The sequence below is a fragment of the Primulina huaijiensis genome, chromosome 6, assembly GCF_012295235.1.
Source record: "Primulina huaijiensis isolate GDHJ02 chromosome 6, ASM1229523v2, whole genome shotgun sequence".
Classification (NCBI taxonomy): Eukaryota; Viridiplantae; Streptophyta; class Magnoliopsida; order Lamiales; family Gesneriaceae; genus Primulina; species Primulina huaijiensis.
The window spans coordinates 17,685,069-17,701,156 of record NC_133311.1 but is presented as its reverse complement, the minus strand read 5'-3'; the positions used below and the strand labels follow the sequence as shown (position 1 = coordinate 17,701,156).

The 16,088-nt window shown below is 31.3% G+C and overlaps 1 protein-coding gene across 2 annotated transcripts; it reads right to left on the bottom strand.

Annotated features, from left to right (window-relative positions):
• Window positions 1-562: 562 nt before the first annotated feature.
• Window positions 563-4,692, bottom strand: LOC140979874 (uncharacterized). 2 transcript variants are annotated; one of them, XM_073445488.1, is made up of 3 exons: window positions 4,559-4,692; window positions 1,532-4,136; window positions 563-1,074 (listed from the first exon to the last, which is right to left on the bottom strand). In XM_073445488.1, exons 2-3 carry the CDS (start codon window positions 4,032-4,034, stop codon window positions 716-718), a joined length of 2,862 nt encoding a protein of 953 aa, XP_073301589.1. In that variant the 5' UTR covers window positions 4,035-4,136; window positions 4,559-4,692; the 3' UTR covers window positions 563-715. The 2 variants fall into 2 exon arrangements, with proteins under 2 accessions (XP_073301589.1, XP_073301590.1); XM_073445489.1 differs by lacking the exon at window positions 4,559-4,692 and adding an exon at window positions 4,378-4,500.
• Between the last annotated feature and the right edge of the window lie 11,396 nt (window positions 4,693-16,088).

The window sequence follows — 16,088 nt, the reverse complement described above, 5'->3', positions numbered from 1 at the left end:
AAAATTCAAATAAGACATCTCAAGGGAAAAAAATTATACATTGGATGCTTTTGACAGAATTATATCATAATTTAACTCTTTCAAATTATGGAAATCTCGAATTGCATTTGGGTGTCAAAAATTTCTGATTATAGAGAGTAATATACATGTTTATTGAGAGTACTTTAATGTTCATTTGAAACTCTTTTGAATCTATCTCTTTTAATTTTCTTGTGCTCATCTCTTATTTGAATTTTTAAAAAGACAATTCAAGATATACAATATACATATGGTTTTAGAAGAAAACTACAATGTATTAATTCTCAAATTAAAGTAATTTCGAAATAGTATGCATTTGAGATAAAAAAAATTTATGATTATCAAATGATAATTTAATGTCCATTGGAAAACCTTGTTGCAGTGATAACTTTTAGCAATCAACCAATTTTATTTTTAGAAAAATTAAATAAACTAATTAAATATTGTATTTCCTTTTTATGTAAGTAATTTGGGATGGAAATTACTTAAAATAGCAAAATGTATTTTTGAATAATTTANATAGAGTATGCAATCAAATCTTCAACCAAAAATATATTCGCAAACATGCATTTCCACCTCAAAGGAAAAGGAAAACAACGTTCAAAACAAAAGGTCAATAATAATAAAAACCAAAACCCTAAAAAGAAAAAGAGAAAAAGGTGGTTGAAACACTACAACATATCTAATAGCGAGAGCTTCAAACCTTGATAAAAGAAACACAAGAACTCGACGTGACAGTTGATTCAATACACTTCACTAAATGAACGGCATCCGGCCTCGCCCCAGGATCACCTGCCGTGCACTGCAGTGCAAGAATCATGGTCTCCACAATCTGGTTCTGACGTTCATTTAGTGCGTGATTCTTGATGTTTGAATCAACCCACATTTCAAGATGGCAGTCTGAGTAGCAATATCTAGCCCATTCAACAATATTTTCATGGATCCCGAGCTCGGTGTCGGCAGGAGATTTTCCGGTCAGGAGTTCGATAAGGAGAAGTCCGTATCCGTAAATGTCATGACTCTTCTGTGTCAGGACTACTTTTGATCCTTTGGCCTCTGCAGATTTCGGGAAAAAAATATATAATTCAATACAATGGATCTTTAGTATTTACGTGCATGGACATGATTACTTGGATGAAAAGATGCATTTGGTAAGACAAGAGACGATTTATTAGATTCTTTTTTCCAACTTCTCAGAAGACCAAAAGGGTACTTGCGAAAGATGATATTGAAGCATATGGGGAAATTATTGCATCTACATTTAATTTGTACTTGCCAAAAAAGTAAAAAAGACTTCAAGCACGACTTTCTTGCTTTTACTACATCGATCATAAACTTATAAGAAAAATACTCCAATAACTTTATCCAGTCTTAATTAAGTCACTATATTGTGCAAATTGTAGTCCAGAAAAAAAAATAGTAACAAGATGTCATACTTTTCAAATATATGCATGAGCAAGAGAACCCAATAACAAAATGTAGAAAGTAAATTATGGAATAATAGTAAAAGTACCTGGAGTAACATAGGCTAAGGAGTTGCGAAATTTGTTGTCCGCAGAAGCATTAATTCTTTGAAAACTTAGTCTCAAGTGGGCTTCTCCTTTTTCATCAATCATGACCTTTTTAGGTGAAATGTCACCAATTATGATTTTTGATGAACAATAACAATGCAAATACTTGAGGGCTTTTGCGACTCCGATCGCAATTTTGAGACGACTATCCCAACTCAGGCCCCTAAGAGTTTCACTTAGATCTTTCCCTTTAATATATTCATACACCAAAATGCATACCTTTTCGGACTTACATATAGCGAGAAGCTTTACGATATTTGGATGATCGAGCTTAAATAATTCACTCCATTCCATGCAGAAGCTTGTTGAAATTGTAGCTACCTCCTTTCTAAATAATCGCTTGTTATTTCTAGAGCATTTGCCTCTATAGGACAATATATCATCTATAGTTATTGATCTTGAAATGATTTTTGAATTCAAGAAATACAATTCCCAAACCCCATCATCACTTTCCGCTCTTTTCAGCTCCAGATCTTTCCTTTTTTGGATGAAAATTGAAAGGAAAACGATAATCGCTAGGACCATCAAAGAGGCAAGAAGAGTGGTAATTAAGATGTACCACCGAAAACGATTTTTCACACTGCTGCACGGTGGTAAACCACTTTTTTTGTCGCCGCCACAGAGTTTATTACCGGTTACAGAACTAAAATTAATGGCAAGAAATGCTCCGGTGGAGGGCAAGCTTCCTTGGAATTGGTTGTAAGAGATGTTGATTTGAACTAGTGAATCGACTTTACCTAAATTCGAAGGGATTTCGCCAGTCAATTCATTAACAGACAGATCAAGCTGTCCAAGAACTGGCATTGATGCAAGACTAACGGGAATTTCTCCATTAAGATGATTATGACTGAGGTCTAAACTCACGAGCTTCTTGCAATAAGATAATTGATCAGGTATTCGGCCAGAGAGTTCATTCTCTCTTAGCTTGAGTTCCATTAGCTGGGAAAATCCTCCAATGCTTTGTGGGATGCTGCCTGAAAATTTGTTCCCCGATAAGTCCAAGTGTTCTAACTTCTTACTGCCGAACGACACCGGCAATTCCCCAAAATACTCGTTTTTGGCCAAATTCAGCATTTGAAGCTGTGGCATATCCCATTTCCTGTCATCCATCCTTCCAAACAGCTTATTACTCGAAAGATCAAGAAAATAAACCTGTGGAAGTGCGGTGAATTCTCGTGAAATTTCACCCGAAAGTCTGTTTTTCTGAACTCGAATACGCTGTAAACTCTTGCAATGATTCAGACTATCTGGAACTTCACCTTCCAAGTAATTTGAGAAGAGGATAAGCTTTACAAGTTGTCCTGATTCACATAGGTTTTCGGGGATTTTTCCAGTGAGGTTATTGGTCGAAAGATCAAGAACAGTAAGGTTATTATATTTTCCGAGATCTTTTGGTATTTCACCTGATAAACCATTAGACCATAACTGAAGAACTTGGAGACGCAGCAAAGAAGTTAAAGAATCCGGGATTTTTCCAGAGAAATTATTGGAAAACAAATGGAGAATTTCCAGATTCTGCAGCTGTTGAATCAGTTCAGGAATCTCACCTGACAGGGAATTATCACTCAAATCAAGTGATACCAGTTTCTTGAGATTGAAAATGTGGTCAGGAATGGGACCAGTGAGCTTGTTAAAGTAGAGAAAAAGGTATTCAAGATTTGTAAGATTGCCTAAAGATGATGGGATTTCACCTGTAAGATTGTTGTAAACAAGATCAAGATGATTCAGAACGGGTAATTCCCCTATTTCTTTTGGAATTTTGCCTGAGAAATTGTTGTATCCCAAATAAATCCACCTCAAGCTTTTCAGGATTCCTAAACTTCTTGGAATTTCACCACTTAGCTGGTTCGATGCCAAGGTTAGAAACTCCAATCTTGTCATATTTGACATCGAATCTGGAAATTTTCCCACCAACAGATTCCCTCCAAGATCAAGAAACTTGAGTCCTGAATACAGTCCCATATCTTGTGGGATATTTCCAGACAGCATATTGTTTGATAAATCCAATGTTTCAAGAACTGGCAGAGGGCCAGCTTGAATCACCCCTGTCAAATTGTTGTTGCTTAGATTCAGGTATCTAAGTAAAAAACACGAGGATAAATTTGGTGGGATTTCACCAATGAACTGATTGGTTGAGAGATCAATGGTCTGAATATCAGGGAGTCTGAAAATGGAATTTGAGATTCTTCCAGATAAGTTCTTCTCAGGCAGCTCGATTTTGGACACGTGGGATGAATCGAAACAGGAGATTCCTTCCCATTTGCAGAAAGAAACAGATGAGTTCCAGCTGCTCAGTGCCTGAAATGGATCATTTATTGAAGCTTTTATGGATAATAACAGCTCAAGTTCAAACTCTTTGCATGTACACAAGTTGGTCATCATGAGAATAAACATGACAATGAACTTGATCAAAATCTTGAATCTTTTGAATCCATCCTTGGCCATGTTCAGCTGAAAAATTTGACAACTCAGACCGGGTGCTGGAATCAAGAAATTGGCCAGCTTTAATTTAAGATAAGTTTACAGATTATCCTATATATTCATTCTCTGCAAAAAAGAAGATTAAATAAAATAATTAGCTTCCAACTACAATTAATCATGGGATCTGATGCTTAATACAAAAGAATTCAATACGGAAAAGAAAACACACATATCACAGCTTTTTATGAAAGAATCTCTCACTCATAGACAAATATTTAAAAATGCCATTTGTTATCACCATAAGGACAACAAAAGCAACAGCAAGAACAAGCATGATAGCATGCGCAGGAATAATGTATAATCCAACCTTCAAAATAAAAAGTCAAAAGTACTGCATGTTAGAAATCCCAGTTTTGAGTATCCTAAAAACTATCACCTTAAAAAAAAAAAGAAAATGAAATAGTTCATGCATTTATGTAATAGTATAAATAATGAGGCAACTTCAGATTCCAAAAGCTGGATATGGAGAATCAAAGTCTGAAACTCACTTTGAAGCATGTATAGATGGAAATGGAGAGAACAGTAGGGTTTGAAGGTAAGGCAGCGGCATATGGATATATAAACAGCTATAGGACTTTTCAAGAAAATTTTGGCATACAATTTTTTTTATATAAATTTTTGAAGTTTTTTTACCACAAAAAAATATTATTTTGATTCTAAACCTAGAGTCCAGGGGATCAGTATTTTTCGGATAAGCATTTTATCAAGTGTAGTTAAAGATTTGAAACGTTATTTTAACAATTTAGGATTTTAAAATTTTGGAAATAGTAATTTCAGGTTTAAAAGTGGGAAAGAAAGAAGATACAGATGTTTGGAAAAAGAGGTTGGCTTTAAATTTGTCGGATATTACCTAAATGCTCTTTTGACTGGCATTGGAAAGTGACAAGAGAATGTGTAACTGATGAAGCTTAAAAAGTTGGGGATGAGTCATGCTCCCTTTGCCTTTGTTCTTGGATCGACTTGTATGCTTCAACAATGCAAATTTGGTGTGAATTAACTATATATTCTGTCTCCTTGGCATCAAAGTATGTGTGTGTGTGTGTCTATATATATATACACTATGTATTTGTGTATATCTATATTTATATTATATTATATATTAAGATTTAAGTCTCACATTAACCCTTTATTGGTAATGTCAAATTACACAACAATAAAATTACTATTTTACTCCTCACCAAAGTAAAATTTCAAAACTATAATTATACACCTATTTTTATAACATAAAACAAACTAGTTACAAAATACATTGATTTAATTAATCCAAAGAATATTTTTTTAAAATAAATATCGTAGTACCAGTACTCAACGATTTACTGGTAGTATATGTAGATCTTCCAAAATGAAAGATCTACATATATAAATAATCAAATTATCTTCAGATTAAAAATGCTTACAATTTTTATGATTATGGTTGATTAATTGTTGAAGTCAAATTAATTTCATTGGTCTGTCATGAAATGTGTATGTGTGCATGCGGATATGGTGGTCCGATGGCTTTTAGTTTGGTCATACGGTACAAATGAGCTGAGGACATATTTTTAAATTGTTAGTTGTCCCACATCAGTTAGATAAAATCTCTGAGAGTTGCATATATGGACTTGGACAATCATCCCTCCTTGAGCTAGCTTTTGGGGTTGAGTTAGGTCCAAGTTCTATTCTTAACATGGTATCAGAGCTCAGGTTCTACCGTTGTGTGTTGGATTGCCCATAGTTGGGACATCCGTTCTGCCCATAATTGGGTTATTTGTAAACTTCACGATCCAGATGTTCATTTCTGGACGTGNATGAATTTAATGCGCGAGGGGAATTTGTTTAACTAGACGAATATACAAAGATAAGATGGTATTATATACCGGTAAAAGCAATTTATTGAAATTACATTTTGGTACTATATATCATTTGCTTTTTTTTCTTTTTTTTTTTTTTTTTTTTTTTCCATTTTGGTTATTTTATCTCATGTAAATTAACGGTCTTATTACACAAATTTGCACTTTATTTCAATTATAATACTCAATTTTACAAAGTATTCACGTGACATAGTATATGTACACAATGTCCGTTTCCATCGAAGGATTTTTGGTGCTATGTCACCATTTTCGAAAATGTAAACACTGAATATTGTTGTGTACGATATTCTTATTTTAATCATAAATTAATTATGCGAAATACTTATATTTTCGGTATGCAAATACTTGTAAAAATTTCTTATTATAAAATAGGAATTGTTTTTATAAAAAAATGAAATAAGATAACATTTAAAGGGGAAAACAACAAATTAAGCGAGGCAAAAGGCATATGAAAGAAGTGGGGATGGGATTTTGAAAGAATGTACGCCATACATATATAACACAGTATGAAGAGAAACTGAGAATATGAAATCAAAAGTAGAATATCTTTTTGCTTAAATAATCAAAATGTGCAGTTTCATTGCACCCAATATTGGGACCCTTGGCTTATACCCTTCACTCTTTTTAATGTCTCCAAGGAATATACAGTGTGTTGTCCTTGTCAATTTCGCATGCTTGTTTCCTATCCTTCTCGTTTTTACGAAATAAATAAATATAATCAACTTTAGAAAATTTTAAAATAATAATAATATGGTCTATTGAACCATTTTTTTACTTTTTAGTAACAAAATTAACTATATTTAGCAAATATTATTACATTTTTTTGGTTTTGTAACTTGGGTGTTTTTCATATTTGATTATATTATTTATCAATTTATTTCTCACTCCACTAATTTTCACCTATTTTCAATTTTAGTCCTATTACAATGGCAATGTAGAGCCAGAAAATGACGATGTGACACCGAAAATTATTGACGTATCTAATGTTACATCAGCATTCCGATGAAAAACTACTATGATAAAAAAAAATAAAAATTAGTAGAATAAAACCATAAATTAACCAAAAACATGATCGCAAATTAAAAANGTGTGTTTACATCATAATATATTTCATTATCTAATAATAATAATTGTAATATCAAATGATTGTCATTTTATCAAAAGTTATAGCTGATGGTAACAGTACAACTCAAATCTTTTAATTGTATATCATCTTGGAAATCAAGTTTCGATTGTTCTACTCAGTAAAGACAATTATTGCACTCGAATAATATATCTCTCAATAATTGCACTAATTACAATTAATGAGAATCGAACTCTCGTGACGATTGTGATACAAATCGTAAGATCGAACGCTTGTCGTTTTATCAATATATAAATATAATTGATGATAACAGTACAACTCAAATATTTAGATCTGATAGCAATTCCAACTTCACGTTTCGATTATTCTACTAAATAAAAACAATTATTACATTCCAACAACAATATGATGTACGCCCACAATCCACATACACCATTAATGGATTATATTATATTTTAGAAATCCTTATTCTCCTATCCATTTTATATGCCGATGGTGTACCTGGCATTCGTTGAAGCCGCATTCAATATCAAGATCATAAATTATATTTTTTTAATTTCATTTTCGTTTAATATTATTTTGTTTTGCTCATATTTATTTCTGACACTGTCCATACCTTTTAAGATAAATAAATTTAGAAAGTGAACTTATGCCATTATGCTCTAAAGAGCACACCACAAGCATCCAAAAATTAGTGCCCTGTCCTCTTCGTACTAAAATAAATGAATAACCAATTAATGGTACAATTTCATTATAAAATAACAAACAATATCAAATTACTTGTACAATTATATTTTTTCATTCTTAAATTTACATTATTTTAGGAATATTTTTCTATTCTACACTTGGATTATTTCTCTCTCCTATGATCTGACAAAATTTTAATATTTAGATCATCAATATATTAAATAATTGTAGTTTCATTAATTTATATGAGCTATGCGTGACAAATACCGACCCAAATCCACTAAATAAGGGATGTCCATTGCTTTTGAGATATGGCTTTGTAGTTTTTAGATGTGGTCCAATGCAACCATTAAGATAAAAATGTAATTAAATTAAGAGTAGGTCTCTTGTGAGACGGTCTCACGAATCTTTATCTGTGAGACGAGTCAATCTTATCGATATTCACAATAAAAAGTAATATTCTTAGTATAAAAAAGTAATACTTTTCATGAATGATCCAAATAAAAGATCTGTCTCACAAAATACGACCCGTGAGACCGTCTCACACAATTTTTTGTCTTAAATTAATCAAACCATTAATTAGGATATTTTTTTCATTGAAAAAAAAAGGTTCCACTAGGATGTGCGTGTTCCATAAAAGAGATCGTTCAACTTACTTTGGTTTAAAAAATTAGAATATATATAAAAACAATTAATAAACTTATAGCAATAGCAATTAAGCGACTTTTGGCTGAAAAGGTGAGGAGATTGCAACTTGTTAGCTTAATTAACGACGTCATTAATTTATTATTAAATTTTCAAAATGATGACTAAAATTAAGAATCATACGTGTATCTCATGTGTGCGTAAAAGTATAATATACAAATTTTTATAAGTGATTAATTTAATAACACTGATTATAATATTTTTTATGATAATCTTGGGGATATATATTACATATAACTATATAATAATAATAATAAACAAAACCTTATAACCTAGATAGATTTCTAGATTGTATAAAAATATAGATTCTGATAAGATAATGAATTAATTTTTTGATAAAAAAACATCATATTTTTTTTCCAAATTGAGAGTAGTGTACCAATTTAATTAAGATACATATTTCGATATTTATTTATATTACACGAAAATTATAATCTAAATTATTATAAAATTATCATATCAATATTTTTAAAAAAAACCTTCGGTGCAACAGAATTTAAGGTTTTTGAATTAAAAAGTGATGATTAAATTCACATGATGCAATATTCAGAGGAAATGTAAAATTGGCTGCACGTGTGACAGTCACGTACTACACTCGGCGGACGTTGCATCAACTTTAGCATACCTTCTATAATGGGATGCAAAAGGTTTCGAAGATTGGGAAAAGAAATGGGACCATATTGCAATTATTACACTTGGTTTTGAACATGATCCCTATAGGAGATTGAGGACCATGCATTACCAATTGTAGCCCACAACTTGTTTATTGAATCCACACTAATACTTTTTCTTTTGTATTTTTTCTTAAAAAAAATATAAATCAAAGATAATGCAGATCACTCAATGCAATGAATGGTGGCACAAGCCATTGTATTGTATTTTATTTTATTTTTTAAAAAAATGATCACTATATTATATTTCATTTTAAACTTTTTAAGTTTCAACATTTGTAAAAAAAAAATCAAATTTTAATGCAATATTTCTTGGCATATATATAACATTAATTGGCTTCTTCCTTTATAGCATGGACAATTAATTATAATTTTTCATTTACAAAAAGGTGATGTAAAACTATAGATATAAATATTGTAAGCGCATGTCAAGCATTTGGGAGCTCACCAAATTTTTAGTGCTGGTCCAAACCCACACGAGAAGGGTAAATTCTATGTTATACTGATACTGCTCTTGGTGTATTACCAACCTGTTTTTGGTGCGATCCATCTCGATCCTATGACTAAGGAGAAGTTCTCTCGACGTAGAATAGAAAAAGTCCACGAGAAGTTGGGAAGTGCGCAATTTCGAACATTAGCAATCCGAAGAGTAGTAGCAATAACATCGTGATAGCATAATTTGTTTCACAGATGGCCGAAATTATGGTGTCGAAACTTTCTAGCCCAGAGCAACCAAAAGTGAAAGAACTTAATCAGGAGTTGATTTAATCCGAGGGAGAATGTAACCCAAAATAGCAAATAGCAAATCCGTAGAGACAATAATATAACAGAATGTGAGATCCTATTTTGATGTAAGTTTGTTAGTTGTAGACTAAAACTTTTAATTTTGAATATTAATATGCAATGAATCGCAAAAAGATTGTTGTAATTTCCATATTAACGACACATAGAATAATTTGAGTTGGAGATATATAAAAAATGATAAATGTACTATTCATTTCAATTTTTTTTTTTTTTTTGGAAAAAAGACTATAGCTAGTGTTGAATAAGGTTACAAGGGCTCTAATCAAAGGACAATAAAACCTATACTTTTTAAAAAATATATTTAATATAAGAAAAATAAATTTTTCCCCCCTAATTTTTATTTATTTAATAATTTAGTCAACTCTCTTGATTTGCCCTTTAAATCCTATTACTTCAAATTAACTAAGATTGATCCTCGGATCACAACTAGAACTCCTAATTATTTTTTTGATGCCCAAATCTTTGTTTTGATTCTCGCGACTTCTCTTGACAATATCCCTCATCGCCCATGCCAATGAGAGCTTTGGATTAAGCCTCGACGTGGCATTGAAATCTTGAACAAAACTTTTGTGAGTACTCATAGCTTCTTCAATGGCAATGGGCTTTCGGGTCAACGTTTCTTTAACGACTTCGCAGCAAAGCCCACAGGCCCATTTACCCGAAAAGGATTTCCGGATCCTTGTAATGTACTCCTTCGTGCACTCTTCTTTGAGACCACAGCATTCACATTCAGCCACCAAGATCACTTCTTCTTCTTCTTCCAATTCAACAACGGCTTCCAAGCTTTTGCTCAGTTTGTTTATCTCCACTGTGAGATCCGAAACGGCCTTTCTGAGCAACTGAGGTTCACTCTGCCACCACAAGCTTATTAGAGAGAGTATGCTACACATTAATTTGAATCAAAGTTACTTTATTTGAGTATTACTCTTGTACTGCCCACAAATTTTGCCATGCATACGAGTTTGAGCCATAATTTTGAGCGCTAGCAAAGCTCGATAACTAGACTATAACCTAGAAAACCAGACACTAGTTTGAGCTGAATTCGATCTCAAAATAATTTGAGCTCATATTATTCGAACGTAAAATTATATATGAATAATATGGCTTAGTATTCATTGCTGGATTGAACCTCAAAATCAAGGCCTTGGAAATTCGAAATTCGAATTTTTAATCAAAGATCATGTTTATGCATTTAAATTTGTAGAAAATATTTAAGAAAATGCAATGAGGGATACGTAAAACTTCCTTATGAAACTTTTTTCAAAGAATTTATAAATTACAGTACGTACCATGATTTGGAGTAAAGTTTATTTCTTCTTCAAACTCTTTTTTAACTATGAGAAGTACTTGATAAACCCCATAAGTTCAACATTTACTCGAGATCTACACTTATATTTATAATAGTTGAGTGCGTGTATCCCTGCCTACGTAAGTAGGTGTGCACATAATGGGATAATAATGACCTGTAATTAATAAGACAAACCAGAGGCATGCAATCCTACGTCCACTTACTAATTATTTTATTATATTTTAATACACGAGAGTTGCAAAATAATCGGTACTTAAGGCGGGGAAAACATTTTGTAATGACAGTTATATTAGTAATTAATTTGTATTTTGATTTATTGGCGTGATTTATTTTCTTTTTTTATTTAATTTTAAATATGCTGAATTAGACATGTGACAACCAATGGTTTGTATAATACATAATATGACATGAATTATTGCAGTAGAATTTAAAAACTGGTCGTATCTCATGTAATTAATTTTAAAAATCCGTAAAATTATTATACAATACTAGAAATTTCAACTAAATTATTTACTACGATACACCAAAAACTGATGTATGCCTACACGACAAGTGAACATGATCACAAATATCGTCGAATTTCATTTATCATTGTCGAGTTGGTGTGGTTCAATGAACTCCATTGATAATTATTCGTAGTTTAAGTAAGACATTAATATTTAATCTGAAAAAAACTTATTGCACAACTTGAATCAGTCCATTATATATCACAATCCATAGGGAAAAGATAAAACAGTAAAGAACCTAGGCTCGTGACAAGAAAGTGAGAGTCAACAAAAGAAACATGAGAATTGAGATATTAAGCATTTAATTGCTTGTGTGTTGAACGGATAAAGGTTGCTTTCTTGATGACAATTTTTGCCATTAATTTTCGATGATATTGCATGAAACTAGGGCTGCTACGCTTGCTACCGTTTCTATAGATATTTCAAGTGTTCATATATGATTGTTTCGGCACATGGTATTGCTAAGGCTGTATATATGAATAGCTGGACATGAGATGTATTCACTTGGAAATCTTGTGACCTAGCTAAAAGAAAACCCTATCCCTTCATCTAGGTTTCTTCGTGGGAAGGTGCTTACTGTTTACACAAGTGTACTCACTCGTGGTCCAATATTATGACATATGAGGTGAAGTATTTAATTTAAATTTTTTTTTATTGATCGAACTATCCATAGAGGAACCGAGTCCTATTTTAAAATATCCATAATATAGCTATAGTCATGTAACTTATACATTTTTTTTTTCATATTTGATAATGTTGTCAGACAATTCACGATTTTAATCCACGGATTTAATGATTATTTGAAATCTTAAAAACGCTGATGTAGTGCTGAAGATTATTGATGTGTTTGATGTCAAGTCAGCACTCCGATGGAAATTGGAAAAAAGGTATTAAAATCGTGAATTGATCGGTAACATGACAAAAAAATTGAAAACGTAAATGTTATAAAAACCAGAATTGTAATTTCACCTAATTTAGATATTGAGTCGGTGCACAAAGAAAAATAGTAATTTTTTAAACAATAACAATTAATAAAAAGGGCAGTGTTAATTGTTTGGTCTGACTATTTCACTTATGCAAGTGCTTTACAAAGTTGCAATAAAGAAGCTAAAAATTATAGCTTTTATGTGTTCACATTCTCTTCATTTTTTTTTAAAAAAAATATTTCTTTCAAACATGTTGCACAACTAGTTATGTTTTACTTAAAGAGGCACTGTCAAATTCTACTTAATAAATATATTTTTAAGCTAAGTATCCTTAAATCCAGACTCGTAATTACTACACACTCAAATCAGTTGCTCGTGATACATATAATGTGGATAGTAAGGAAAAATTGGCTCAAGAGTGTGTATTGTGTTTGAATGAATAAATTTACATTAATTTGATTAATGGAACCGATTTATGGACTCGAAATGACTTTATTTTTTTAATAATTTTGAAATCCAATAAATGGGATTTCAACTTAAAACAATGGAGAAAAATTTGAATACAAAGAAATCACACATATACACACAGTTCTTCACTAAAAAACTTGGGCCCAGCCTTTTCCTAATCGTAATATCTTAGATTTAATACCCGACGGCCCAATATATGTGGTCCATGTCAGGGTCCATAGTTGTACGGGCCTTATTCGTGGTTCCAAGTTTTTTAGGAGTAAACTTCGTTTTAGTACATGAATTATTCATAAATTATTCCTCAAGCTAAAGACTCGTGGTTGATTTGATCCCGAACGTCTATTTTTTTGTATTTATAGATTGTGACCACAACCATATTAATATGGTGGGTGAACCAGGGAGAAGACCGTCTTCTTCCAACATTTGCGGCGAAGCCTTGACACCTGGATTAAAAAAAAAAATCGGAAAATTAAATTAGACATTTACTTTTATCTTCTTCTTTTTTTTTAATCGAATTTTGTTTATGAGTAGCTCTATTGTGAGACGGTCTCACGAATCTTTATCTATGAGACGGGTCAATCCTACTGATATTCACAATAAAAAGTAATACTCTTAGCATAAAAAGTAATACTTTTTTATGGGTGACTCAAATAAAAGATCCGTCTTACAAAATACGACTCGTGAGACCGTCTCACACAAGTTTTTGTTTTAGTTTTTGTTTTATAGTTAGATTGAAATAAATGGTAAGCTATTTGTGTCGTTAAAAAAATGATTGTAGAAAGATTTAAGTTAACCAACAAGAAAACAAAATTCTAGGGGACACTTTCTAAGGTTACTGGTTATCATTTTTAGCTTTTTGGGATATCAACATCATCAATTTATGATGTCGTATTAAGATTTTCATATTTAATAGTAAATAAAAGTGCTGAACTCATTGAAATAACGTCTATCTTTTCGGTGGGAAAAAAAATGAATAACTAACATTCGTTGTTTTATTAAAAATCAAAGATTACGTTAAATGATTGAAGAGATCGAGATCCAAAAATTATGTAGTTTTATTTACTTTGTTTGTCACAAAGAAACCATATTTACATCAAGATTTCTGAGAATCATATATGTTATTCGATTCCATATAAATGGCATCTTGGTGAAAAAAATACCATTCAGGACTTGTTCTCATGATCAAATCGATTGTAAATCAAATCATTCAATCAATCGAGACACAAACATATGATATATAATAAGGAAATTTTAAATTTTTTTGAAATAAAATGGAAAGGAATATTTTATTCTTATTTAATCTATATTCTATCTAACATAAAATATTAAAATTTTGTATTTGTAGACTAGATTAAATTGATTACATGATAAGATTTATTTCTAGATAAATTTTATTTTTGGTATTTATTCCACATATTTCAATTTAGGAACTTATCTCTAAAATATAATATCTTAGTTTAAAATAAAGTTCTATTACTAATAAACTCTTGATTTTCCTTGTTTGTAAGAGAAAAGAAGGAAAAAAAATCTATACTGAGGGAATATTGAGAGATAAAATCGTGGTGTTTTTCCCTGAAAATAACAACGTTGCTGCTTGAGTCAGAATATTCAGAAATTGAAGATTTCGGTGTGAAGGCTTTTTTTTATTGATTCACATACTTTCAATGTTGCAGATTGGTGTTGTCAACACTCGAAGAACAACACTGATACAGAGTGTTGATTAAAGAGTGGTTTCGATTGTTTTAAGCAATACGTGACGTGTCTGTACATCTAGATTTGATTTGTGTTGTCGATGCATATTTTAATTCTTTGACTTGTCAAGGAATTTAGTTTTGTTAATCTCACTAGTATAGTTTTGTTAAAATGATTTACATATTTGTTTAGTAAATTTTCTTGTAATGAGGAATTGCACAAGTATTTGTACTTGTGCATAATTTAAATAACCGGTGTTCATTTATTCAAGCTATACTTTTTTGTCAATAGTTAATTTTCGTTGCATGTTGTGCACTGGTGTTGACAACACCCGATCACAACACCAAATTCTGATATACTCGTATCAATTATTTCTTGTAAGTTTATGAGCAATAACCCTATCAAAAACAATCTCGAGATTTTAAAATAAGACTATGTTTCATCGAATATAATTCACCCGATGAAATACAACCTCGAATCAGTAAGCTCCACATAAAAAACATAGCCTCAGCCTGACTACATAAATTAAATAATAAAATTTCCATTTCCATTCTATTTCCTACCTAATATCCTCCTTTTGTGATGAGAAATGAACAATCAATCAATTAATTAGTATGTTTCACAGCATTTTTGAAGTCGTTTCCAATAACCCGCGGAAAGAGACTTGTTGAGTGTTGACCCACCGAACACCAGCCACAAAAAAATGGCCCCGCACCGCATCAGAGTCTTATGGATTTATTTAACACGACCGCGACTGCCAACAAAAAAAAAAAATTTTATATTATTTTTAAAATTAATTTTAATCTCTCATATTATGAATATTGTTAAAAATAAGAGTTTGAAATTATTGAATGTTGAAAATACGAATTGTAAATTTCACATTGATAAAAGAATCGAATATTTATTAGTCAAATCATTCACTCCACATTCCGATAGATCTCTTAAAGAACTTATTATTCGGACGAGAATAAAGATAGAGTCCCGTTCTACATGTCAATACCGGCAACAATGAAACTTATAGTAAGAGGAAAATCCGTCGACTTTAAAAATCGTGAGGGTTCAAGTCCCTCTATCCCCAAAAAAATCCTATAATTGACTCACAAAATATTTATCCTATCCGCTTTGTTCGTTAACGGTTCAAAATTCCTTTATCTTTCTAATTCTTTTAAAAATGTCTTTGGTTGTAAATGACTTTCTCTTCTCACATGTGATATAGAATATACATTCAAAAAATCCTTATTATTATTGAAAATTAATGTGTGATAATTTATTTATTTTTGAATTATTTTCAAAAAAATTCTATAAATATGTATCTC